The sequence below is a fragment of the Abramis brama genome (assembly GCF_963993115.1).
Source record: "Abramis brama genome assembly, chromosome: 9".
Taxonomy (NCBI): Eukaryota; Metazoa; Chordata; class Actinopteri; order Cypriniformes; family Leuciscidae; genus Abramis; species Abramis brama.
Genome location: NC_139971.1, coordinates 12,025,502 through 12,053,021, shown reverse-complemented (window position 1 = coordinate 12,053,021; position 27,520 = coordinate 12,025,502). Strand labels below are relative to the sequence as shown.

Sequence of the window (27,520 nt, the reverse complement as noted above, 5' to 3'; positions counted from 1 at the left end):
GCTTCCCAAAAAAGGTCACTATGAAATGTATAATAAAAATATATTTGTAGAAATAACTTTAATATTAAAATCTTTTTGAGATCATACCACATGACATCCAAATGTGGCAACTACATACCAACCATTACAAAGGTTTATTTTTTTTTCCAATTTGAGAGAATTACAAACATGGTTGCTGCTTCCATGGGTCCTTGGTAAATTGGTATATGATGTAACTTCCTGTGTTTGAATAGTTTTCAACATAAAAGTCCTGATGAAGGTCGTGTGACCGAAACGTTGTACATTAAAAATAAATAAATTGCAAGTTAAGATAGTGTGCGGGAGTTCCTTATATAACATAAAAGTCCCAAAATGGTAGTTCCTTGATGGTCGCACCACATGATATTTCATAAAATGGACATCATCGGACAAAGTTTGTTTGTATATTATGATGGAAATATAAATACAAATGCTTTGAATTTTTTAAAGGATTACAAAACATTTTGGAAATCATGCCAAATAGTGCAGAAAATAAATGTGAATAAATTTAGAGTAATTTCAAAGACGTTTTCAAAACAGAAGTTATGGCCGGACGATCGCACCACATGATATTTTGACACTTTAAATAACAAAAAAATTAACAAATAAGTAAAGGTTTTTGAAAAGTTAAAGTGAGTACATACATGGGAGAGGTACTACAAATATGCAGTATCTTTTTATGCATTTAAACCCGTTTTTGCCTGAAAAAATGCAATCGGACAGAAAATTTAGGCGTCACGTCATTGACCCATTTAAAAAATACATAAAGAAAATTATTTTTTTTTAAAAATAAAGATTCTGAAAGCATTGAATGAGATCCCATAATAATTTAATATAGTGTAGGGTTTCGCTAGGAGTAACCAGGTGGGTAATTTCTTCTTCTGAGACTTTATCACGCTTTTTGGATATGTGCGTCATAATAAACAGACTTTTCCAATGAATGTGTCATATATCACTGAAAATGGGAGAAGCTCAGCTTTTATGTGGTATATGGCACATCGTTATGATGATTATGGTTCAAATGTGTTGCGCAAGTTTTAAAAATAAGTTTCAATACTCAGTCAATAATAAAGAAATCAAGGTTATATTTTCACAGAATGTTCTTTACATTATGTTGGATGATATATGTTGATATATGATGATACAAATGTCACATATGTTGAGAGTGTTTATAAGGTTGATTGACAGGCCAGTTTACAGTTTACATTGACAGAATGCATGGAACTATGAAAAAGAGCACAGTTTTATGACATGGTAGTATGTCCCAAAGCTTGCCTATGTTACCGGTCTCAAACAGGGAAGGATGATAGATAGTAACTGTAGGAAATGATGAGAGAACACAGATTAGTGTCTGCAGCGTTCTGGTGCTTTCTTTAACGACTTTTCTCTTTTTAACCTTTTCAGGTAACAGGTAAGTACAACGCATTCAAAACAGGTCATGTATACATAACACATTATTTTGCAGGTTATGTTCTCTGTGCAATTCAATTCACAGCATTTAAATGTATGTCCATTAAGGCCGTGTGTCCACCAAAGCGTTTTTAGCCAGCTGAAAACGCTAGACGCTCTGCTGAAAACGCCTAAGTTAGCTGTAAGTTAGCTTTTTTTTTTTTAAGTTGAGACGCTTCGTTGCTATGATACAGAATATCCGCAGCACAGTTTACTTGTACGCAGATAATTTGTTTCATACTAAAAATTTATTTTTCATCCATTTTGTTCGGTTAGCTCTGCTGGTTGATGTCGTTGTACAGAAAGAATGTTGTGACAGTTGGTCGGTGTGGTATTTGTCCCGCCCCTCCTCCACTGTGATTGGACGGCTGTGTAAAAGTGACAGTGATGAGCGCTGCGTTTTACCCAAAGTTGAACATTCTTCAACTCTCGCCGACCTGTAAAAGACGCAGAGCGTTCAGCGCTTCAGTGTAAAAAAAACGCTCAGCGCCTCGTTACGCTCATGGAGTTTTTTTTTTGGAAATAGGCTCATTTTACAACTCCCCCAGAGTTAAACAGTTGAGTTTAACTCTGGGGGAGTTATATGTTTAGTGTGTTATATTGTGTTAACTTTGAATACTATTGACTATTGAATGAGAGGAACTATACTCTCATTCCTGCGTAATAATCAAGAAACTTTGCTGCCTGAAAGCACAGAAAATAGGTCTAATAGGTTAGACCAGTGATCCTCACTATTTTTTTCACAAGAGCCACATTGGCAGCGCAAAATCAAAAGGCGAGCCACTTTTACGACAACATACTAAGTCACCTTTGCAAATGTGCATTTCTACATATAAATTGGACATCCCACAAAAAAGAAATAACACGGCCAATACATTTTCGTTTAAGACCAGATTTACTTTAATAGTGGGATGAGCGAAAGCTGGCATGCATGTCCTTGACTTTCTTCATGTTGTATTTGTAGTTTGTTGTTGCAATCACAGTGAGGCATTCAAGATGAGCATGGGTCAGTCGGTTTCTCTGTTTCCTCTTGATAGTGTTCATGGTCGAAAATGTTGACTCACAAGTGTGCTCATGAAGAAAGACATCACTTTCTGTGCAAGTGGTTTCAAAGTGGGAAAGTCTGCTTCAGAAACCAAACTCCAGAAGTGGCCAACACCTGCTCTGAGTTCAACTTGGAGAATGTTATTTGTTTGCAGCTCAATTATTTCACTCTCCAGAGCAGCACGATTACCAGGGCAGAGCTGTGTGATGGTTGGCGTGAGGGAGGACACATCCACATGGAAGGGGTTTTCAATAAAATTGAAAATCTCCTTATGTTCAGTCACTTCACTGAATCTGGATTCAAACTCACCCTTCAGCTCCTCCAAAACTTCAACAAATCTGCTGTAGCTGAAGTGCTGCTGCAGAGATGGGTCACTTGTGGTTGTTGCTCTGAGTTTAGGGAAGTGGATGAGTTGTCTGTCAGGTATCCACAGAGCAGTTATTTTGTTTTGGAATGCTCTGACTGCCCTCAGCATGTCACTTGGAAGCTTGTCTCTCCCTTGGAGCTGCAAGTTGAGAGTGTTCAGGTGACAGGTAATGTCAGTAAGGAGGGCCAGCTGGATGATCCAGTTTGGGTCTTTCAGCTCTGGCTGGTGTTTCCCCTTGGTGTCCAAGAAACTGTTGATTTCAGGAAGGAGGCTCAGGAACCGCTCCAGCACCCTTCCACGGGACAACCATCTTACTTCACTGTGCAACACTAAATCGCTGTATTCTGTGTCATAGTCCTGGATTAACTCTCTGAACTGTCTGTGGTGTAGTGCTCTTGAAACAATGTAATTGACCACATGCACAACCCTTTGCATCACATTTTGGAAATCACTGTTTCTGAGCTTTGATACCAGTGCCTCCTGATGGATGATGCAGTGCAAGCTGATGAAATTGGGGATTTCATCTCTTTTTTTCATGAGGCCAACAAGACCCTTCTCTTTGCCTCGCATGCTTGGAGCACCATCAGTACACACACTTGCAAGTTTGGACCAGCTGAGATGATTTTCCTCAAAAAATACTAAAAGTGCATTCAGAATATCCTCACCTCTTGTTTGGCCATGGAGTGGTAGTAAGCACAACATTTCCTCTTGAAAAGAGTTTTCTTTTGGGAACCTCACCCAAGTGCACAGCTGAGCAACGTCAGTGACGTCTGTGCTTTCGTCCACTGCGATGCTGAAACAAGGTGCAGCGCGCAGATCAGCCAACAGCTGGTCACGTATGTCCTTTCCGATGTCTTCCATTCGCCTCATTATTGTTGAATCAGACAGCTGTAACCCTTTTATTTGTTTAATGATGGCGTCCTTGTTGTCAAAGTCGGCGAACAGTATTTCTGCTGAAGCCAAAAAACAGTCTTTCACTATTTCTGAGTCTGAGAAGGGTTTTTTAGCCCGCGCCAAAATCCACGCTATTTCATAAGATGCCTCTGTTAAACGCTCTGCAGTGGAGGTTGTCCGGTGGATAAGATTTTGCTGCTCACAAAGTGAAGCAGTGAGCTGTGCTATTTTCTTCTTTCTTAGTTCACTGCCAGACGGGTAACTTTCATTGAATTGTGGATGCGCCGTTTTGAAATGGCGCTCCAAGTTGCTTCGTTTGAAACCGACACGGGTTTGTTTGCATATTAAGCACAGAGAGTTCATGCCATGCAGAACAAATAAGAATTTGTCTGTCCACTTGTCTTGAAATTTTCTGTGCTCATCTTGTATGCTTCGTATTTTTCGTTTCTTGCTGGGTAATGTTACACCTGTCGTTTGTCTGCTCGTCCCCTCTCCGGTATCTTTGTGCTGATTTTTGTTTGCTGCTTCCTCAGACTCATTTTCCTCATCCACTCCACTATTCGTTACAACACTGTGTCTGTCCGTCTGGTTTTTGAGCTCGTTTCTGTCCCTTTTTTATTAAAAACCGGTCCATTTTGTGTTTTATGCTAGCTAGCAGAGCTTTCGTCGCCTGCCTGCAAACGTGCGCTGCGGTCAAGTTTTGTAAACAATGTCACATGCACACATTTGCAAAAAAAATATTGTATTACAACTTACCGCCACGAGATGGCAGTTTAAGTCCGCTGTAGCATTGCCGGTAAACAATGGAGCGGATTGCATTCAAAGGCAAGCAGAGCATATGAGCAGAGTGGAGCGGTGAGAATCTCCGCTCATCGCTCACTGAACTGTTCACCCCTCCGCTCCCCCGCTCAAAGCTACATCAGGCCGCTCCGCTCATTTTCGCTCAGCGCTCAACGCAGTTTGCTTCGCGCTCCACTCAAATCACCCCCGCTCGCTCCAAAAAAGGAAAAAAAATCTACATGTATATCACTTGTAGCGGTCCCCAACCTTTTTTGCACCACGGACCGGTTTAATATCAGACAATATTTTCATGGACCGACCTTCAAGGTGTGTGGCGGATAAATACAACAAAAATAAAATGATACGACTGGCATAAAAACTGGGGTATTTTTTTTAAATAGCCTATAATAATAAACGTGAATCCAATGTGTAGGCCTACTCGCAACTTTATTAACAGCGTCCTCTAACATTGCGCAGGCAAATGAGAAAGTCTGAACACAAACAAAATGCCCCCAAAAGAAAAATAAATCTCTATGTTTTCAGTGCTGATGCGTTCATGTAACATGTAAGGGCACCTAAAAGCTGTCACAACCAAACCGGCAAAATTAATGATTATGAATATGTAAAATATAGCAGAAGACATTTAATTTTTTTTTGATGTCTGTCGGCTGGAAAGATGCTGACTCGTGATCTTCGTAGTAACGCGCCTGAGAGAAATACACATTTCATACGGGAGAGAGAGCAGTCTGTTTTCTTTCGTTTTGAATTGTTCTGTTTAAAAGTAGACATTTCAAGCTTTATATGTGTCGGGTCTGTGAGGCAAGTAGGCTATACGCTGAGTTTCGGTTCATTCATGAGACAAACTCCAGGTTCACGCCGGCGCCTTCGTATCGTGGTTATCTATTTTCTAATATATTTACTTCTTATTAAATCCAGACAATTGGTTGATGAAACCTTGATTAAAATTAAGATACAATTATGCAAAAAGGAATTTAATTTAAAGACAGGCTTTGTGCTTTCTGTTTGAGGTCTCAGTGAAAGTTTTAAAGCAGTCTTAGTGCCGCTTTCAGAGCGCTCACGTCCGTAACGGAGAACTGTCCCGTCCATAACATTGTTTTTTTTGTATAAATTTCTAAATAAATGCGACTTATAGTCCAGTGCGAGGCTAGGCCTATGTTTTTTCTTCTTCATGGCGCATTTTTTGACTGATGCACCTTATAGGCTACTCCGGAGCGACTTATAGGCTACACCTGTATGAATTCTCATTTTACTTTTTGAACTCCATTATTGAGCCGAGTTTTGCCTGAAAATAGTCTACTGTTGATGACTGTGCAAGACAAATGGATTCAGGGTCAGGCTTGACTGAGCATGCTTCAGACTCGTGGTGTGAGCGGAGCGAAATTGGAGCGGGAAATGCGACGCTCCGTCCTTTTGAAATTGCCGCTCTGCGCTCTGTCCAAGATCCGCCCGCTCACGCTCCCCGCTCGCTCCCATGCTCTGAAGGCAAGTGGCAGTGTGATACTGTAAGCTACTATGCGAGCCGCCAGTTATAGCTTGACGAGCCGCGCAATGAGTAACTGTGGGTCAGACAAACTTAGTCCCGGTCACGTTGGAAGTTACCGAGCTGGGGACTATTTTCAGGTGCTGCGTCATATCATTACGCCTGCTGGACTCATGGTACGGCAGCAAAGTTTCTTGATTATTACGCAGGAATGAGAGTATAGTTCCTAGCCATATCAGCCTAGAAAATCGCAACTTTTCATTTTCTGTTAGTCTTAGTACACGATGTAACTGTACTAAACCATACAAGATGGCGCCGGTGCTCATGGCGTGCACTTTATTAACAGCGTCCTCTAACATCGCGCAGGCAAATGAGAAAGTCTGAACACAAACAAAATGCCCCCAAAAGAAAAAAAATCTCTATGTTTTTAATCTCTGTCCTTTCCTGTTTTTTTATGGTTGTTGTATTAACAACATTGTTTATACATGACGCTACCTCCGCACTGATTTATGATCGTCATACACTTTTAAATATTCGAAGTTCATACGAGAAATATTTTGAAGATGGAAGAGGTGAGTTGCGGCTCCCAATTACTAAGCCGCCGCTGACTATTCCTACCTGGCTGAAACGCGAGCCCTGGCCTCCTCTGGAAAAGAAACGACGCCGTCGTGGAAAGCGGGGAGGAAAGTTGGTGGAACTAAAAGCGTACCTGGTCTCTCTTCCGAGAACGCCTTGCCCAGCGGATGTGCTGCTGCGGGGGTGGAGTGGCGGCCGGGTGCTGTATCGGCGCTCGGAGAGAGCGATGCCGCGGTGGGTGCAGCCCGTCGGACTGGCGGAGCCCGTGGTGACCCATCCGTGGCGTGCCCTGCGTCTCTACTGGAGGGGAGCTAATCTGTGGAATCTTCGCCCTGTACCACTTGGTCTGCAGCAGTCTAACGGTGTCTCGGTGGACGATGCGGGACCAGAAATCAGGTTGGCGCTGATAAACGTCCGTTCTTTGAGAAACAAGACTTTTATTTTAAATGAGTTCATTAGAGCTCGAAATTTAGATTTTCTATTCATTACTGAAACGTGGTTGAATGCCGGGGATATGTCTGTTTTTGGAGAAATGGTACCTAGCAATTTTGCAGTTTTTAATACTCCCCGAGAAACGGGAAGGGGAGGCGGTGTGGCCTCTATTTTTAAGGATATTTTTATTTGTAATAGGCTCAATACTGAGCGCTTCTCAAGTTTTGAGCTCCAAGTATTTGAAATGCAACTGTCATCTCCTGTGCTTTGTGCTATTGTTTACCGACCGCCTGGACTTAATAAAAACTTCATTTCAGAGCTGTCTGTGTTTTTAGCGGATATTATTGTGAAATATGACAAAATATTAATACTGGGTGACTTCAATATTCATGTTGTCCAACAAATTCTCTCTCAAAAGACTTTTTAAATCTCATTGACTCTGTTGGCCTTCAGCAAATGGTTAACGGTCCTACACATATCCATGGACACACGCTGGATTTGATTCTGTCACTCGGCTTATCAGTCAGTGACATTATCATAGATGATCTTCTGGTTGCTGATCATAATCCTGTTCTATTTACTGTTCTCCTTCCATGTCAACCGAAAAAAGTCTGTACTACAAAGAGACTGGTTCGTTCGATAAAATCAACTATACATGGGGATTTCAATAATATTTTTATGGACTCTATGCAGGATATAAAAACGGACTTCCTATCACCCCATTTTAGCGTGGAGGAGTCGGTTAACATTTTTAATTCTGTATGTTTGGATACACTTGATCAGGTAGCACCTCTAAGGCAGGTGCATAGAAAGCACAAACCAACTCCATGGTTAAATGGACAAAATAGGTCCCTAAGAAGGGAATGTAGAAGATGTGAACGGAAATGGAAGACATAAGCTGCAAATCTCTTATGAAATGTTGAAAGATTCGTTGTCTAACTTTCAACGGGCTGTAAAATCTGCTAGGACGAGCTTTTTTGCAAATGTTATTGAAAAAAATCACCAAAATCCAAGAGTTCTTTTCTCAACAATTGATTCTGTTTTGAATCCTAAATTAGAGGCACCTGCTGTTTTGTCTATTGATTTATGTGAAAGTTTTTTACACTTTTTCTGTCGATCGCATATCAGAGGTTCGGAATAATATACAGCAGTGTACATTGGTGCCTTCGAATGCACTAGAAATCATTGCTAATTTATCACAGTTTGAGCCTATCACTATCTCTACTTTTAACAATATTGTTTTTAAGCTGAAGTCTACATCTGCTCCTCAAGACATTGTTCCGACACCTCTGTTAAAGCAAACCATTGAATCGGTTGGCCCATATATGGTTTCTATAATAAATAAAAGCTTACTTTCAGGGATTGTTCCCGAGTATTGTAAACATGCTGTAGTCAAGCCTTTGTTGAAAAAAGAAAATCTGGATAAGAGCGTTCTTTGCAATTATAGACCTATCTCAAAACTTCCATTTCTGGCAAAGATCTTAGAGAAATGTGTTCTGATTCAACTGGAGTCATTTACTGATGAAAATCATATCGGTGAAGTACTTCAGTCGGGTTTTAAGAAGCACCATAGCACAGAAACAGTGTTATTGAAGGTTTTTAATGATATTTTTTTGGCAACCGATCAAGGGAATGTGACTGTTCTTCTGCTGTTGGATCTCACAGCAGCGTTCGACACGGTTGACCACAATATTCTTATTTCCTGGCTAGAAACATGTGTAGGCATTTCTGGAAATGCCTTAAATTGGTTTAAGTCCTATCTCTTAAATAGACGATTCTCTGTTTGTATGGGTGAGTGCACATCAGTTTCATCACCTTTATCATGTGGTCTTCCACAAGGGTCCGTTTTAGCACCACTTCTCTTTTCTTTTTATATGCTTCCTTTAGGTTCAATCTTGCGTAAATACAGTGTGTAATTCCACTGCTACGCAGACTATACACAGCTGTATATACCACTTAAGTCAAATGACTCCACTGCCATAGAAAGATTGTTGGCATGTTTAAATGAAGTTAAGGCTTGGATGTCTACAAATTTCTTGAGCCTAAATGAATCGAAAACAGAATTGATTCTTTTTGGTCCCTCCGACCTTGATAACGCAGTTGAAACTGAGCTGGGTCCTCTGAGCCTGTTTAGAAAACATCATGTAAAAAATCTGGGGATGATTTGTGATAGTGCACTTAAATTTGACAAACAGATAAATGAAATCGTTAAGACGAGCTTCTTTAAATTGAGGATGATTTCCAAAATTAAGCCTTTTTTATCCCAGAAAGATCTGGAAAAAATAATTCATGCATTTATCACTTCGAGATTAGACTATTGCAACTCGTTATATTATGGTGCTCAAAATAAAGTTTTAGATAGACTGCAGATGGTCCAGAATGCGGCTGCAAGATTGCTTACAAGCACTTGCAAATTCGATCATATTACTCCGGTGTTAAAATCACTACATTGGTTGCCTGTCACTTTTAGGATTCATTTTAAAATTTTGTTATTTGTATTTAAATCTTTACATGGTTTAGCCCCATCTTATATTGCTGATCTAATCCAGGAACAAAAGTCAATGAGATCACTACGATCACAATTTCAGAAACGTCTTGTTGTTCCTCGGTCTAAGATGAAGTCTAGAGGGGATTGCGCTTTTGCGGTAGCCGCCCCGAAATTATGGAACAGTTTACCTTTATATATCAGGGACCTTCCTACACTCGGCCAGTTTAAAAGCCATCTGAAAACATATTTTTTTATGATAGCGTTCGATCAAGATAAGTGTGAAGGGTGCTAGTGCTATTTAATATATATTTTTTGACTGTTTTATGATGTTTGTACTATTTATTTAGATATATGGATATGCATTTTCTTTTTTTTGCTTTTCTCTGCTTATTATTTTACTGCTTGTACAGCACTATGGTCAACTTTGTTGTTTTATTAAGTGCTTTATAAATAAATTTGAATTTGAATTTAACTACAGAAGAGTCAAGTTTTAAATAGGAAAAATATCAAAACTCTTTGGTCATTTTTTTGAGAGAGATGCTAATGGTCCTGTCCGATTCAATGATCTATGCTAAGCTATGCTAAAAGTGGTACCGCCAGACCCGGAGTTCGGCTGAATGGATTCGAAAACGGTAAGACTCAACTGTTTAACTCTGGGGGAGTTGTAAAATGAGCCTATTTCCATAAAAGGTGGAGTATCCCTTTAAAAACGCAGCACTCCCATTGAAAACAATTGAAAAAACACGCCAGCCTTGTGAAAAAAACGCTTTGGTGGACACATGGCCTAAGTTAGCTAAATGTAATACATTTGACCATTTCTCCTCTATATTACTGTAACCCAGGTCATTAACTCGGGTCACTAATATTGATAATTAGTATTCTTTTATTTATGTCACTATAAAATAATAGTAAGAAAAGAAGAACATGAAGTAAAATTTATTTATTTTATTATAAATAATCCAAAACTTAGAAGTTGAACTGAATCCTTATTGGTGAGGTGAAAGGTTAGCTCCGCCCCTTTTGGAAAGTTTCCAGAAGTATACATAGTTCCTACATGACGTCACAACATACAGGCATTTGCCGACCCGGCGCCATTTCTGTGGGAAGAACATTAGAAGAAGAAGCTGAAACGAGTTAATTTCGTGATAAAAAGTGAAAATGGTCATCTCCTGCTGGGTCAATGGATGTTCAAATCGTGCCGGAGGTTCAGTTAAATTTGGATTTTACAGTATACCCGTCATTAGACTTCATGAATGTGAGAAGACGAAGCTTTTGTCAGAACAACGATGGAGGTTATGGCTGGCGAGGATAAACAGGAAAGAAACTCCCTCAAAACACGCAAGAATTTGTTGTGTTTTATTGCGAGTGTACACAAATATAAGTTAACACTTTGCAGTTTGAATGATGTCCTATATGTACAAAATGACGAGGTATTAAAAACATACAAAAACAACAACATTGTTTCCACTGTTCGATCGCGCAAGCGACTCTCTCACTCACACACACAGGCACAGACTGACGCACACACACACATTCCAGCCTTGCAATCTCAGATTATGTCCCTAAAGAACCCGCGTATAAAGTAGTTCCGCATTAACTGTTACATTAATTAATTTGCACGCGAGTTTTATTAATTTTCATACCGTGTATATTCATATTCATGCACATATTTCCAGGCTCGGAATTGCTTACATGTGTTAAAACTCCTAGCCAATACCAGATAATGGTACACATGGATAATACTGTATCTGAGGCAAAGCTGCAAAATCAGTGCTCAGTTTTAGCGCATACGGATCCACACCATTTATGAATGAAATTTTCGCATTGTACCTCTCTCTGTCTTGTGTTAATAGAGTCTTTTTATAATCTCTGTCACTTTGTCTCTTCATGATTTTCGTAACATTATAAATAGAAAGAAATATTCGAAATTTGCTTGTAAAACTTTGTAAACAGCAGCTTATGCCCTCAAAGATGGCGTCTCCGGGGAGGTCACGTGACATTAATTGGCCTGTGGGAACTATGTATTGCGTACAAGCAGAAATGAGAGAGTGAGAGATTGCGAAGGACACGACAGTGATAGCAGATTAAATGATTTGAGAATAGCTGTTTAATAATCCAGCAATAGATCGTTAAAAAGTGAGAAGTGGATTTATGTTTAAGCTTTGAGAAATTCGTTGTGAACCTGATTGCGACGAGAAGATAACACAAACGTGATAGAATCACTCTTCCGATCTTTTTCCTTGAAACTATTTTTCTATTTTTTTTTTTCTTTTGTTCTCTGATTTATATTTCTTCTTGGTGAGTACCGATTTCTTTATAAGAAATTTATTTTGGGAATGTGGATACTGTTTTTGTAATCTTAATGTGTAAAATACATTTGAAAAATGATGAGTGTTGTAAAAAAATAGTTTGGAAATGCTTTAAGTGTTTTCTGATATAATATGTGAGTGCATATAGTTATGTTTAAATGTTTGATAGACGTACTTTTTATTGAGATTATATTTTTCCTCTATTGTAAAGTGTGTGCCATGCGGTGCTAGCTTTGCTAGCTCTGCATATAGACTCTAGTGTGTTGATTAAGCACATGGTGACTAGCATGTATTTGTTTCCTGTATCCAAATAATTGAAACAGACATTTTAGTAATTTGAAACTGTTTATTTGAACGAGTTTAACTGATGATTGTTTCGGCTTTGCAAGGCCGGGTTTTTTGTGTTTCTTGTTTTATTTCTCTCTTTTGTGAGTTCTGAATTGCTGCTGTGATCTTGATTTCTGTCCTGGCTGTGGATCCTTATCCCTGGTTTGGACTGGCGAGCCATCCCATCTTTCGGACCTGGAAACAGAGTAAAAGAGTTGTGAGAGTTGCGAGAAAGAGTTTTCTGATTGGGTAGGACAGAACTGCACACATTACAGGTTTTTTTTTCTTTTTCCAAGTTTTTCCTGGATTTCCCTGAGGACAAAGTTTCCTTTTTCTCTTCATGGACTGAGCTCATTAATTCATTTTTGATGAACATTCCTATTTTTTTTTTTGGAATTTGAAATTGAGACATTGAACTTGAAATTGAGACACTGTGGTAAAATTTCAGAAACTGACATTTGGAATTGTTGACTGTTTCTGTGTTTATCATTTATTTCAAATATTGTGTGCTACTGTTATCCATTTGTTTTTTTGTTTTATTTCATTCTGCCAATTTTGAAAAAATACAACATATGCAATACAACAAACAAAGAGAAAAGAAATATACTTACCTTTTCATTAATTAGCTACATTCCAGTAGTCTGAGTGGTTCATTTATTTTATTAATTTTTACCATCATCTTTGCTAATAATTGGTTCTGTGAGTCGATCCAGGTCTTCTGTTTCTGGTACATGGTTTTGATTTTGTAGGATCTAGTATCGAGCCGTGTGCTACATTACACTTTTAAGCAACTTCAATAAACATCTGGATACAACTATACATGTGTCTTGCCTCTTACCATCACCCTATGTGTTCACTCAACACTTCAATTGGTCTTTAACGTTTCATTTTATCTAAGATATAGTGAAGTTCTATACAAAGAGAAATCAGAATAACTCCAATGCAACAAACATAATCACTTACATAGAATAACCAATTAATAATGATTAACAGTCTCACTTGCTGTAGATATGCTGTTTTAACCCTTACGAGTGTATATTTTTAGAGAAAAACACCATTTTACATTTCACTTTTCCATATTAAACAAAATGGTGTGAGTAAACACAATATAACACTAAACAGCTCAACCTGGAAAATCTATCAAGATTACACAGGAAATATAGTTGATAGTTTCAAATCTCTTACTTGTACATCACATTTTTACAAGTAAGTTATCGTGAATTTTGAACTGTTTCAGCTGGAAATATCATTGACTGAATCACAAATCAAATAATCATTTGAACACTCACCAATCACTGTTAAACTGCACAAACATAATCTGAAAACATTTATGAATCTCTCAAGTATCTATTGATGGATATTGGTCCATAAAAAAAACATTTTACATACCTTAAGAAAATGATGAAAGAACACATGGTGTCTGCAGCGTTCTGGCGCTTTCTTTAATGACTTTGCCCTTTGACCAGAACATCAATTCCTCATCACTCTAGTAGTAGTGTAATGCGCCACCTACAGGCCTCTTTCAGAAGACACTTAAAGGGGGGGTGAAACACTCAGTTTCAGTCAATCTCATGTTAATCTTGAGTACCTATAGAGTAGTATTGCATCCTTCATATCTCCAAAAAGTCTTTAGTTTTATTATATTTATAAAAGAAAGATAGGCTGTACCGAGTCTTTCCGGAAAAAAACGAGCGGCTGGAGGCGTGCCGTGTGGGCGGAGCTAAAGAATCACGAGTGCGCGCAGCTTTTGCGTTGAGAGCGTCTGGAAGCTAGACATAGATACATTAATTATACGTGATCATGTTGTTTACTTGCTGTGCTTACGCGCCGATAGCTAACACCACACAGACATTTGAAGCAGTTTTACTCACCGCCTGCGGTTCCAACGCACGACCGTGAACCTTTATCGTTGGGACTGCTCCATCCTTAAGCATTAGACGATCTGCAAATCCGGCGTCGAACTGGGCCTTGTTTATAAAACAATCATCGTCGAAATGCAGGGAACAAACAAGAACACTTGCACAACTCCGTTGATGCTCTGGGAAAACAAACTCCATCCATTGGTCCCTTAACGCTGGGTTCTTTGGGAATCTGTGCAGGGTTGTCTTGCCCTGGCAACCAAAAACACACTTCTTTGTTGACATTGTTTCTTTCTTTAAGTCCTGTGACTGCAGCGCAGCCGATGACTTCCCTAAAGCCGAGCACAGTGCTTTGATGGGCGTACTGCTTTCGCTCTCTCGCTCTGGTCATAGTCAGTATATAAACTGGACACAGCGACTCCATTGGATTCAACGGAGACAAGTGAAGTCAATTAGAAGCACTCACTTCCTGGGGGTCGAGCGTACTGCGCAGACTCAAACTGAGCTTGACGACGTAGATGTGACGTGAGCAACCCGTCTGTCTTCTAGTAGCTGTGCCAAGAGAAATCTGAATCATTCCCTTCCGAAACTTGCAGAGATGGAGAGTGTGAGTAGGAGGTGTCCATGAGCTAGGAGCAGGAGCAACTTTTGCTAAGTATTCTGATTAATTACTTTGTCATTTTGCCTCTACGACCCCCGATTGCCCGCGAGCTTCTCCTCCTGTCCATACGGTAATTTCTCTACTGTGCGACAGAGAGTCGCGTGGTTATGACGCAATCGTTAGCCTATTTTTACAAAAACTGCATCTACGGGGCCATAACGTAAGATACAAAGTAATGGAGCCTTTTATACATTTTCGTGTTTCTTTAGAAATAAATAATGAACAAATGGAGTCTTTAAATGGCTCAGATGTAAAGTTATTCGCTGTCAAAGTGACGCCAAATTGCATGGGAGTCAATGGAATGCTAACAGCAGGTGGGGGTCCGCTAATCAATGGCGGCGCCCGGGGAAGCTTCAATATTTTATGAAACGATGCCCCCCTGGCTCTGGTCTACGGGTGCGCGCGCGCCCTTCCGGGAGAAACGCCCTTAGGACCCGTATAAGGAAATTCCGCCGCATCTGACGTCACACACACCCATACTCGAAAAAAACTTTCCGAAACTTGTGACAAACCGGAAGGAGTATTTTTGGCACAGAAATACTCCATCAAACGTACAACTTAATTTTTGAAACTTTGTCCATGTTTAGCATGGGAATCCAACTCTTTAACAGTGTAAAAAACTCAGTATGCATGAAATAGCATTTCACCCCCCTAGAACACCTTTTTAGACTCTTTTAAATACTTGAACTGATGAAAGAGAGAAAAATATAATTTTGGGGCACTTATTATTACTCAATACTTTTATCTTTCACTGTAATATTTTCAGTCCATCACACTACTTTTTGGAGACTCACTCCAAAGTATCTACTTTTTCTTCTTAAAAAGACTAGTTTTAGGGCATAGTATAATTAGGCTTATTGGGACGCAGCAATTGACTGTTGTGCTTGGTACTGTGTTCCGTCCACACTGGAGGAAGGATGCAGATAACAGTTAACAAAACCAAAATTCATAAGCTGACTTCCTTATCCCTGCCAGATAGGTTGCAGACATTTAATGCAATGACTTCCACACATTTTTAAGTGTAACATAAGTGTTCTATTATATTATTGGGTCACTTTTGTCTAAAATTTAAACTCAACCTTGCAACAACGCTATAAACTTAAAATGCCTTAAAATGATTGTTCAAAATAAAATGAAAAACAATTTAAAGAGTTCAATAAACAAGAATCATGTTCATTCTGTTACCATTTTTTTGCAAAATGTCTCATCAAAAAATGACTCAAACACACTTTTTAATAGCGCTTTATTAGACATGTGGTTCCAAATCAGAATAACATCAGAATGTTGATTTTATAATACTTAAATTAACAAATTAAAATAAATGCAAAATCATTTTAAAAAGTTACTTTGACAATAGTGAAATTGCACAGGATTTGAGTGTGACCACCAGATGTTACTATGATTATAATTGCCTGCAACTGACTATAGCCAGCTATCAAAGTTTTCACTGTTAATAGTATGATTTAAACAATGTTTAAGAAAGTAAGTAAACTTTACATTAAGAAGCTTATTGAAGCTGCCTCCAAACAAATATGGAGAAAACTAAATTCAGTGTGAAAATAATCTAAACTAATCAAATTGATATAAAAGGAAAACATTATTATTATTAGTTTTTTTTTTTTTTACAAAATGGACCACATTTTAAACATTTAAATATTGTTAGTTGAAGAAAAGTTTGGGAGAGAATGTTGGGATTATAGTTTAAAAAAACAAACAAAAAAAACATACTTATTAATTGTAGGTAATACAAGTATAATGCATTGCTGTTGCCACTTCAGCTGTGATATACAGCTGTGGGGACAGTATGTCCTATAAAACTCAATTTACTTACAATAAATACACACAAACTGTCAAACACTCTTGTTTTCTTTAGCCACTTCAGGGTACATACAGCATGCTCAAGATAATGAATAGTTAATTGCTTATAGTTTTATTGTGGACTACTTTCTGACCCATGTTGGCAATGAAAATACTGGATTTTGTATTGTTGTATGTTACAGCGATCATCAAACTTCTGGCAATATTTTTAGACATGTATGCAGAAGAGACATGAGTAAAGTGCATGTCAAAGTTACAGTCAAATCAATTCCTTCATGTGGAATTTTGATCTATGAATATCTGACTCATAAACTGATAAAAAGTTGCTTTAAAGGAAATAGATAAATTGTGTCAGTGTATGAATAAAAGACTTGTCTACTTAAAATGCAGTCTGTTACAATAAAGAAAGCCCTTATGTCCAACAAACGAATTAAATAATTATATATATATATTTTTTTTTTAAAGTTTGAATGTGATTGTTATAAAGCTTTTTCATATTTCACTTTCACCCACAATAGCACCTTTGACACATTTTTTTTTAAGGGTATATTGTTATATCTCAACTTATTAAAGCATAGCACATTCCATTTGTTGTAATTTGTGGAATGAAAATGAGTCTGTGAGGCCCCTGTCTGAACAGACACAGATGCATAAACCACTCAGTAGTATTGGATGTAGTTAACATCTAATTTTTACAAACAATGTGTTCTAAAGTTGTTTGTGCACAGTAACACAGTATATATTTTGAAGAGACTGTATTTCTGTCTCTTCATTGCCTCATTTTTGTTTCGTCTAGTTTGAACTTGCCGCACAGCTGCTCTCTCCACGGAAGCTTTGCGTTTAAAGTCCTAATAAAATATTTAGACCAATATTCCAAGTCTAATTATTTACTTATGTGGCAAGTAGCTGTGTACATACTACTGATAATGTACATCCAGCCGGTTGTTCTCAGAATAACTTCTTACTTATAACTTCTGACCATTACATTAACTAAATTCATTTAAATTATTTTAGCCATAGAAATACACTTACCCTTGTAAAATTACAAATATACATAATAATAATAATAATAATAATAATAATGTCAATTTTTATATCAGTGAATTTCCATAAAGTTTTAAACATTCTGCATAAATCTGAGAGATGACATGCGAATTTGACAATTTCAGTGTAGACAACCTCAAGACAACATTTTGACAGTTACACCCAATTGTGGCAATGCGTTCCAAATAATTCATTCAGGTTCTGAGCCTTGAAAATGACTTTGTTGTTTCAAATTGTGTTTTGTTTGCAGAACCTGATTTTATCAATCAGATTTAAGGGACAAGTTTACAGTTTATATCAAGTTTAGGCTTACAACCAGGGTTAGCTGCTTCTGCATCAGTATTATTCTCCTATCATTTTCCTCTGTTTTTAGGGATAACTTATGGGTAGGGTTAGGTTTAGGGGTAGGGATATGATTATGATTACATTTTTAGACAGGAATGTTGTTCCAGGATCAACAAAATATGTTAAATACACATCTAACTCTGCAAAAACAGGATGTGCGTTCTGCATGCTGTAATTTGTTGTGTCAGTTTGTTTCTGGTTTAAAGAGATAGTTCACTCCAGAAAGAAAAGTCTCTCATCATTCACACACCTTCATATTGTTCCAAACTCAAAATAACACAAATGAAGATATTAATAATCTCTCATAATTTTTTCAGTTGTACTTGCTAGATTTGCAAGAAAAAAACTATTTTGTTCTCCTGTTGACCATATTTGACGTGCTATTTGTATGTATTTTATGTAAATAAAACCCTAAATTAAATCTGTTTACCTTATAAATTGACCGTGTCTCTTCAGAAGACTTGGATTAAACCGCTTGATTCATATGGATTACTTTTAGAATGTCTTTACATACTTTTTGAAGCTTGACAATTTTGGTTACGTTTACAAAAAGAACGAGAGAGTATTAAAAATATCTTAATTAGTGCTCAGAAAATCAACAACATGACAGTAAGTAAATGTTTAATTACCATATCAGGTTTCAGAATTAAACCTAACACAGCTAAAATGGGAAAACGGTGTAAATTTTCATATTGTCTGATTAAATTAAATCTTTAATTGTATATTAATGTAAAACTACAATAAAGAAAAACTTTAATTACATAATGTTATATAGTACAATGGCAAAGAGAACCACACAAAACTTGTTTTGAAAACAGACAGGTGTTTCATTGAAGGAAAAAAAAAATATCAGTGAAAAAGTCCAGTGAAATTAGAAGTCTAATCTTTACAGAAGTTATAAATGTATCAGTGCAGATGGTCCATGAATCCATTGGAAGTTCTACACCTGGAACTCAAAAATGTCTGCTTGTTTCTTGGCTAGTTTGGCCACCTCATCACGGATGGCTTTGACCAAGGTTGAAGTGGAAAGGCTGCTGAGAGGGATGCTGCTGATCGGATCTCCAGGCTCTGCTAGACTCTGCTGGGATGCTGCGGTGGAGGAAGAGGGTGGATGGTCTGGACCACCCTGAATGGCCTGGCGGTGGTGCCACAGGAGAGGGCTGCCCTGAGGATAGTGAGGGTGAGGAAAGGCCTCTGCGTAGCCTGGTAAGGGCATCTGAAATAGAAAACAGGTAACATTCAACAATGCCTGTGCTAAAACCAGTCAGCAAGGGTGTAATGTTATTTTTTATTGAGTCTTGATCTGTGCTGCAGTTGTCCAAACTCTACACTTAAAAAAGGGAACCAATAGACAAATGCACAAGAAAGAGACACTCACGATAAGGAAAACAAAAAGCTTAAGGATCTACTAATATAATAAGTATTATTAGTGACACTCCATTCAAACAAGTTTGAATTGTGTGATTTGATCATTTTCATTAAACTATGAATTATGAAATCATAAATAAATCACAAACTCTGAACAAGGGTCACATTGTCACCAGGGTTGGGCATAGTTCAAAATTTAAGAATTGACTCCTCGAGTGTAAATTTGAACTGAATTGGCCACCCCGTCAAAATGCTTAACCCCGCCATCAAAAAAAAAAAAAAATCTTGAATTGTTTTCAGTTTAATTTATAAAACTAAATATAAATACCTAAAAATGTGGCCGTTCATTCTGGGAAATAATGTTTTTTTTTTTTTCACATTTAATTATTAAATAAAAAGGTACATAATTACATTCATCTGGCTGGACAAGGAGGTCATTTCATTGTTTGTTTGTTTTACTCTTCTTGTCTGTGTTTACTGCAAATATTTTGAAACTTCTTGTTTATTGAACAGGGTTGATGAAAATCTTAGGGAAAAGTTAAGAAAGTTCTTAAGATCATTTCCAAGAAGTTTGTAAGTATGTTCCTAAGTGCAATTCATAAAAACTGAAAATTAATAAAGAATATTAAAAATATCTTCATTTGTGTTTCAAAGATGAACATGGGTTTGGAATGACATGAGGGTGAGTAAATAATGGCATAATTTTCATGTTTTGGGTGAATTAATACTTGTAGAAGTTCTCAAATGTTTTTGAGATATTTATCGATTTTAATACTTTTGAAGACAAGGCTTTGATGTGGTCTTATTGTATATGTACTATCCTCCTAATGAGGCTGCTTTGTCTAATACAACAAATTTAAAACTTTACATTTAAATCTTAACCTATCTGATTGTTGTCTCGCCCACGGACCGCTGGCTGAACGTCCGATGCATATGGTACACTTAACTGGGAACACTTTCCAAAGTCCAAAGATTTACAAAGTCGTCATCTGATTGGTTGAATTCTACAGGATGTCCGGGAGACCCGTGTTGCATTCTTTAATGGTCCACCTGGAAACAAAGATGCTGTGACGCCAGACCCCCTCATGGAAGAAGAACGCTGTCGTGTTTACAATTGTGACAATGGCCTTGTTTACACTGCAGGTGTATCCGATTTTTTTGACCGTCCATTTACACGTTCTTTAAATTGTGACCCATATCCGATTCATGTGTTTACACTTGACATACTATCTGAAACGTCGCACATGCTTAAAGGGGGTTCTTGCACAGATGGACGAATGTGAAATATGCTTGATGCTAGCTCTGCGATATAGCCTATGCGAAGTTCGCTAAACATCATCATGATTTTGAGGAGGAGGAGGACGAAAAGGGCCATCATTGCAGCCTGCGCATATGCTTCAGTTATTGTGTGCGAGAGAGATCTCAGGACTGGTGGGAACATACAACACGATCTCATGAAAGTGCATATCTATACCACTAATTTTATTTCTCGTGCCATTTATACGCCAAAAATAGTTTTTGCATGCAGATACGCACTGTAAACCCCTTGGGTAGGATTAGGGTGTGGAGTGCGTGTATTACACGCCATAAAGTGCATATCATATGCACGCGAAAACTGCATATCATATGCACTCAAAAACTATTTTTGGCGTAAATGGCACAAGAAATAAAATTTGTGCTATAGATACGCACTTTCATGAGATCGTGGTGGGCTTTAACGAGGAGCAGCGGGTCTGAAATTGTAGGATGAGCAAGCCAACCTTTGATATGTTGTGTCTAGGTGTGTCCACATTCCTCTCCTACGACGACACAACGTTTCGTCAAACCATCTGTCCCTTTGAAAGTGAAAGTGAAAGTGAAAGTGACACGTGACGGCCAAGTATGGTAACCCATACTTGGAATTTGACCTCTGCATTTAACCCATCCAAGTTAATGCACACACATTAGGGGCAGAGTAGTGAGTAGTTAACACACACACACTGCAAACGTGGATACACACACCCAGAGCAGCGGGCAGCCTTTGTGTGGCGCCCGGGGAGCGATTAGGGGTTAGGTGCCTTGCTCAAGGGCACCTCAGTCATTTCCCACCGGTTCTGGAATCGAACCAGCAACCTTTGGGTTACCAGTCCAACTCCCTAACCACTAGGCCATGACTGCCCCTTGCTGATGCGCGTCTGCGTTTCTCTCATCATTAAACCGCGGAGACGTAGCCTAATGCCTCAGAAAATCCGATCTGACTGTTTACATGATTGGCACATATATGATTGGCACATCGCATTGGCACTTCCATATAGGCTATGAACGAGGCCTGAAACCGATCTCGAAATATCCGAATGCATGCGTTTTTTTCCTGTTTACTCTGTCATAGAACATATCCGATCTGTATCACATTTGAGCAAAAAATCGGAATTGGGTCACATTTTACTGACAGTGTAAACAAGGCCAATGAGAGCTTTTCATGATCAACTAAACGCTGGATTTTCAAAAGTATGTGAAGTATGTAAATTTTGCGGCATAGACTCTTCAAAATACGTCCAAGAGTTTTACACACTGGTCTGTTATTGTAGGGACATCAATGTTACATTTTCACGCCCGTACACATGACGCTAACAAAACGAACTGTGACTGGTTGCTTTACATGTCAGTCAGATGGGTGGTCCTTGGCCAATGAAAGCTGCTATGGAGTCTACACCTTCTGCCGTCAGACTGAAGGTCTGGCTACGCGAGACTAATTTTATTTTCTCTTAACTGTTTTTAAGTGGCAAGCACTGGCTATTTACTTGCTAGGTTATAAAAGTAAAATCTTGTAGTAATATGTGTTATATGCAGATATTTTATATACTTATTAATTCATTAAACATCTTACCCTTGGGGGTTTCAAGATAAATGGGAGATTATCCTAAATTTAAAGCATTATTTACTTTGATTTTTAAATCTTTCCCCACCAGCACTATTTAAAAAAAGGTTGCCAGCCACCGCCAGCATTTTTTGATCATTTTCACAAAAATGTAATGGCCCAGAATATTTTGTTGTGTGAATATTTGAACATGCAACGTATCAAAAGAAAGAACAGGGCCTTTGCTTTTAAACTAAAGTTAAACTGTTTTATTACATTTTGAACAAAAAAGCTGAGAAAATTGCATTTTTGCAAGCCTTTTTTAAGGTGCATAAGCAATGCTTTTATCGCTTGCTTCTGCTTCTTCTTTTTTCGCCTGTGTTTTGATCTGGGGTTCTGTACTCTTTCAGAAGATGCGTAATAGCCCTACCCTACCATACAGTCATGACCAAAAGTGTTGGCACCCCAGAAAATTTTCCAGAAAAAGTATTTCTCACAGAAAAGTATTGAAATTACATGTTTTGCTATTCACGTTTATTTCCTTTGTGTGTATTGGAACAACACAAAGAAACTTGAAAACTTAAAATTTTCACACAAAATTATTGGCACCCTTTCAAAAGTGTGGATGAATACGTTTGTTTCAAGCTCCTTGATGCTCCTTTAAACTCACCTGGGGCAAGTAACAGGTGTGGGCAATATAAAAATCACACCTGAAAGCAGATAAAAAGGAGAGGAGAGAAGTTGACTCAGTCTTTGCATTGTGTTTCTGTGTGTGCCACACTAAGCATGGAGAACAGAAAGAGGAGAAGAGAACTGTCTGAGGACTTAAGAACCAAAATTGTGGAAAAATATCAACAATCTCAAGGTTACAAGTTCATCTCCAGAGATCTAGATGTTCCTTTGTCCACAGTGCACAACATGATCAAGAAGTTTGCAACCCATGGCACTGTAGCTAATCTCCCTGGACGTGGACGGAAGAGAAAAAATGATGAAAGGTTGCAACTCAGGATAGTCCGGATGGTGGATAAGCAGCCCCAAACAAGTTCCAAAGAAATTCAAGCTTTTCTGCAGGCTCAGGGTGCATCAGTGTCAGTGCGAACTATACGCTGACATTTGAATGAAATGAAACGCTATGGCAGGAGACCCAGGAGGACCCCACTGCTGACACAGAGACATAAAAAAGAAAGACTACAGTTTGTCAAAATGTACGTGAGTAAGCAAAAATCCTTCTGGGAAAACGTCTTGTGGACAGATGAGACCAAGATAGAGCTTTTTGGTAAAGCACATCATTCTACTGTTTACCGAAAACGGAATGAAGCCTACAAAGAAAAGAACACAGTACCTACAGTCAAATATGATGGAGGTTCAAAGATGTTTTGGGGTTGTTTTGCTGCCTCTGGCACTGGGTGCCTTGACTGTGTGCAAGGCATCATGAAATCTGAGGATTAACAAAGGATTTTGCAATGTAGGGCCCAGTGTCAGAAAGCTGGGTTTGTGTCCGAGATCGCTGGAGAGTTCTGAAGTGGCCAGCAATGAGTCCAGATCTAAATCTCATTGAACACCTGTGGAGAGATCTTAAAATTGCTGTTGGGAAAAGGCGCCCTTCCAATATGAGAGACCTAGAGCAGTTTGCAAAAGAAGAGGGGTCCAAAATTCCAGGTGAGAGGTGTAAGAAGCTTATTGATGGTTATAGGGAGCGATTGATTTCAGTTATTTTTTCCAAAGGGTGTGCAACCAAATATTAAGTTAAAGGTGCCAATAATTTTGTCCGGCCGATTTTTGGAGTTTTGTGTGAAATTATGTGAAATTTGCTTTTTTTTCCTCTGGTTTTTTTTTTTTTTTGGAAAAAAACATAAATAAATAAACATGTGTATAGCAAAACATGTGTAATTGCAATACTTTTCTGTGAGAAATACTTCATTTTCTGGAAAAAATTCAGGGGTGCCAACACTTTTGGCCATGACTGTATAACGGTGAAAATACGTTATATTCCACCAATGCCGGGGAAGCATTGTATCATAAATGACAGAAAATTCCATCAATGTCGGGGAAAGAGTTAAGAATATTATTTTTAATAACCTGAATTCTTATTAAGATCTAATAAAAGAAAATAGAGCTTAGGAAGAATTGTAATCTTAAGAATGTTTTGTGCCCATGTTGTATAAAAGAAGATTATCAGAATATATCTATAGGTTAAAGGAATTTCATTGAATTTTATTTCATTTTCATTAATTCTACTTCCTTACATTCTGCATAATATTTGCTACTTTAATTTAAATCAGGAATGTTAAGAGACCGTTCGGTATTTATGGAATGGACCACCAGAGGAAAATAGGGGAGGATCATGTCTTTTTATTCTTTGTTGAGGGGAGGGTCATCCAACTTTTTTTAGTGTAGGGGGAGGGTCACCCAACTTTTGTATTCATGAAAACAGCAAAGTTTCAAAGTGGCTTGTTTGGTGCATATTTTTCCATGTAACTCCATGTAGCTCTCTCAGTCTCTGCCCCCCATCGCTAGCAGATGGGTCTGACCCAACAAAAATCCAGTTTGGCGCTGTTCGACAGTGCGCACGTGCTCAGAAATAGTGCATCATGTCAGAACAGAACGCCAATGAAATGTTTACCCGGCAACAAGCAAATAATAAACTTTTGTGATTGCGAATAAGTGCAGTGTCCTGTGAGTGTAACTCTACCGTTGCATTAACATGTGATGTGAATGTACGTCGAGTTTTACAGTATTGGGATTGAGGCGCCAGAACTGCAGCTGATAGAATGTGCGCTGTTGCACGATACTACCATATTTTAGTTTCCATGCTTATTGTGTTTCCACAACAATGTTAGTGAGTAAATCTACTGAAATGGCCACCATAACAGTTGAGTGTGATGTGTAAGATGAGAAAGCAGAGGTTATGTCGTTTGTCATGGTTGTAAAAAAACAATGGCTATCTGAACATCTTTCTATTTTGTCTATTTTGACTATAGATCTCAAAACTCCTCCGGTAGCCCCTTAAATAAAAAACAAACAGTCCCTAAAGTTTTTTTTTTTTTAAGTCAATTCGATTCTGAATGGCACACAACCCTGCTTGTGACAGAGGAAAGAAAGAAAAAGAAAAGTGTTCATTTGAAGAAATGTGCTCAACTACCCCGGGAATTTGTTGTTTCCACTCAACGTCAGCGATAAATTCAGTTCAGCAAATGGTTTCTAAATGACACTGGTTCTGCAAAAAGACACCGTGTGAATGCAGGCACACACAAACAGGGATAAGGACAATCCAAAAAGACAAGCCTTGCACCCAAGGGCAGGTCACATAAGCAGACAGAATGTACCCCAAATTCAGAACAATTTATAGAGGCACATGTGACAGACCAGTTCTGCTTCTCTTGGTTGCAGTCCATGAGGTTTACTCCACGTTAAGTTGTATTAGTGATGCATGCACTGTAACACTGGAGTCTTGGGATGCAACCCAGTTTTTGAAGCAGAATTGGACAACTGATAGAGAACCAATAAATAAATATGATAAATGTATTCTTACAGATTCTGCCCACTGAGGAGGCACGTCCTCGGGTTCAGGGGGGTAAGACATCCAGGATGGGCTGTGATAGGAGGAGGGTGGTGTAGACATGAAATATCCTGTGCATCCTGGACGAGTGGCTGGGATGGCGTACACTGCTGTCATAGGATTTCCTGTGGGTCAAAAAAGGAAGAGATTTTAGGGTATGTTTGAAATAAACACATGCTATTATTAAGCATATTGGGATTAACTTAACTTTACATATTCTGAAGGAAATATGAGTAGTGTTTGGCTGTGCCATACTCATGGCCATGATGCTAAAAAGTTTGCGAAGGTGTTCTGTGTGGTTGCTTTGTGATTGCTTGATATTTGACGTCAAAATAGCCCACCCAAAAATCTATGTTATTCTTTTCTAGATATGGGTCCAGTCCCTCCTTCAATGTAAGTTTCTGATGTTTTCACATTTTATCATCAGCCAAGTCAGATAATTTAAAAAAGTAACAGCCCAACTCTCGTCAACAAGGTTCAAAATTTGAGGTATCCTTCATGTGCAGATCACCAATGATCCAGGAAGGGTGTTAAACTTCCCTAACTTAAAATATAAGAATAGCTACACTCTACATAACTATACTAAAATGAAGGTTCTTTATTGGCATCAATACATAGTTCAGGCATGAAACTCTAACCGAACTCTAACCGAACGCTGGTTCTTTCAACGCTGTGGCACCAGCCAATCAGAAGTATTTCCACGTAACCATATATATCGTACCCTAGCTCGCGATAGGGACGCTGCGCGATGTAAAAGCTTCTGTTATCCATCCTCCTCCCAAGCGCCATCTGTAGAGATCTGCTACAGGGGTTCTAACATTTCTTGAAGCCGCCTTTCATTTGTTTGTTATTTTTGACTAAGCTGAACAAATTATTGTATTTGCTCAGCAGCAGCATAGCAGATCTCGTCTGCCAAAATCAAGCCTATTCCATGTCCCATGGAAAATAAATACTGGTTGAAATTTATCCACTCTGAGAATTGTCATGACTGAAATTGTTTTATGAAGAACCTTTAACATCCATGAAACCTTTCCATTGCACAAATGGATCTTTAAAGTGGAAAAATGTTCTCCAGATAAATAAAATGTTCTTTACACACACACAAAAAAAAGGTTTTCCCTGAAAGATACTTTGTGGAACAAAAAATGGTTGTTCTATGGCATCACTGCAAAAATCACTGGTTCACTTTATATTGAAGGTCCCTTTAACAATCTGTTGACTATAAGTAACGTTGCACCTACTAACTCTCATTAGAGTGTTAGTAGAGTATTAGTAGAATGGTAGGGTTAGGGTTAGAATGAGCTGATATGTTGGCAAAGTTACTTATAGTGTTACAAAATCCCAATTTGGAAACTATTTGAACAACATTTTGAAAGGGAAAAAAATTGCACTGTGACACTGCTTGAAGAAAATATGAAAAATATGGACATAGTAAACTCCCGCTGAACTTCTCGTTTGCTGGATGTATGTTGAAAACATGAAATGGTAACATTGAACAGTATATTTTAAAAAAAAGATTACTCATATGGAAGTATAGTACAGGAATCCATCAATGTTCATGGACATACACGGCTGGAATTTTACTGGCTATGAGGTGTGAAGGCCTTTGCATGAGAGAAGTCATTATTGAATGTTTGTAAACCATAGAAAAACAGTTGAAATACACACTAACCTGAGTGGTTTGGAATGGGCTCAGTAGTGACAGGAGGGAGTGGTGCTCTGCTGTTTGCCATGTAGGGAGCACTTTCATGCTGACTCTGCATTGACGATTCAGGACAATGACCCTTTGGACCAAGATCAGAAGATGACCTGAAGAACATAGCAACAATTTCATGCATTGACAT

General features: G+C 38.3%; 2 protein-coding genes across 3 annotated transcripts in view; both read right to left on the bottom strand.

The window, feature by feature from the left end:
- Nucleotides 1–2,507: 2,507 nt before the first annotated feature.
- On the bottom strand, nucleotides 2,508–7,785 carry LOC311089487 (general transcription factor II-I repeat domain-containing protein 2-like; the record flags this gene model as incomplete). Its single annotated transcript, XM_084124210.1, has 3 exons — nucleotides 2,508–3,968; nucleotides 6,764–7,049; nucleotides 7,781–7,785. 3 exons carry the CDS (start codon nucleotides 7,783–7,785, stop codon nucleotides 2,508–2,510), a joined length of 1,752 nt encoding a protein of 583 aa, XP_083980336.1.
- Nucleotides 7,786–15,932: 8,147 nt separating this feature from the next.
- kiaa1549lb (KIAA1549-like b) overlaps nucleotides 15,933–27,520 on the bottom strand; it is a 182,164-nt gene continuing 170,576 nt past the window's right edge. Inside the window, exons 20-23 of one of the 2 annotated variants that reach the window (XM_084124748.1) lie at nucleotides 27,349–27,485; nucleotides 25,650–25,801; nucleotides 25,260–25,334; nucleotides 18,993–19,129 (exon numbers count right to left, since the gene is read on the bottom strand). In XM_084124748.1, the coding sequence (XP_083980874.1) occupies nucleotides 25,305–25,334; nucleotides 25,650–25,801; nucleotides 27,349–27,485 (319 nt within the window). In that variant the 3' untranslated portion in view covers nucleotides 18,993–19,129; nucleotides 25,260–25,304. Of the gene's footprint in view, nucleotides 19,130–25,259; nucleotides 25,335–25,649; nucleotides 25,802–27,348; nucleotides 27,486–27,520 lie in introns of both variants that reach the window. The other variant, XM_084124747.1, reaches the window with a different exon arrangement.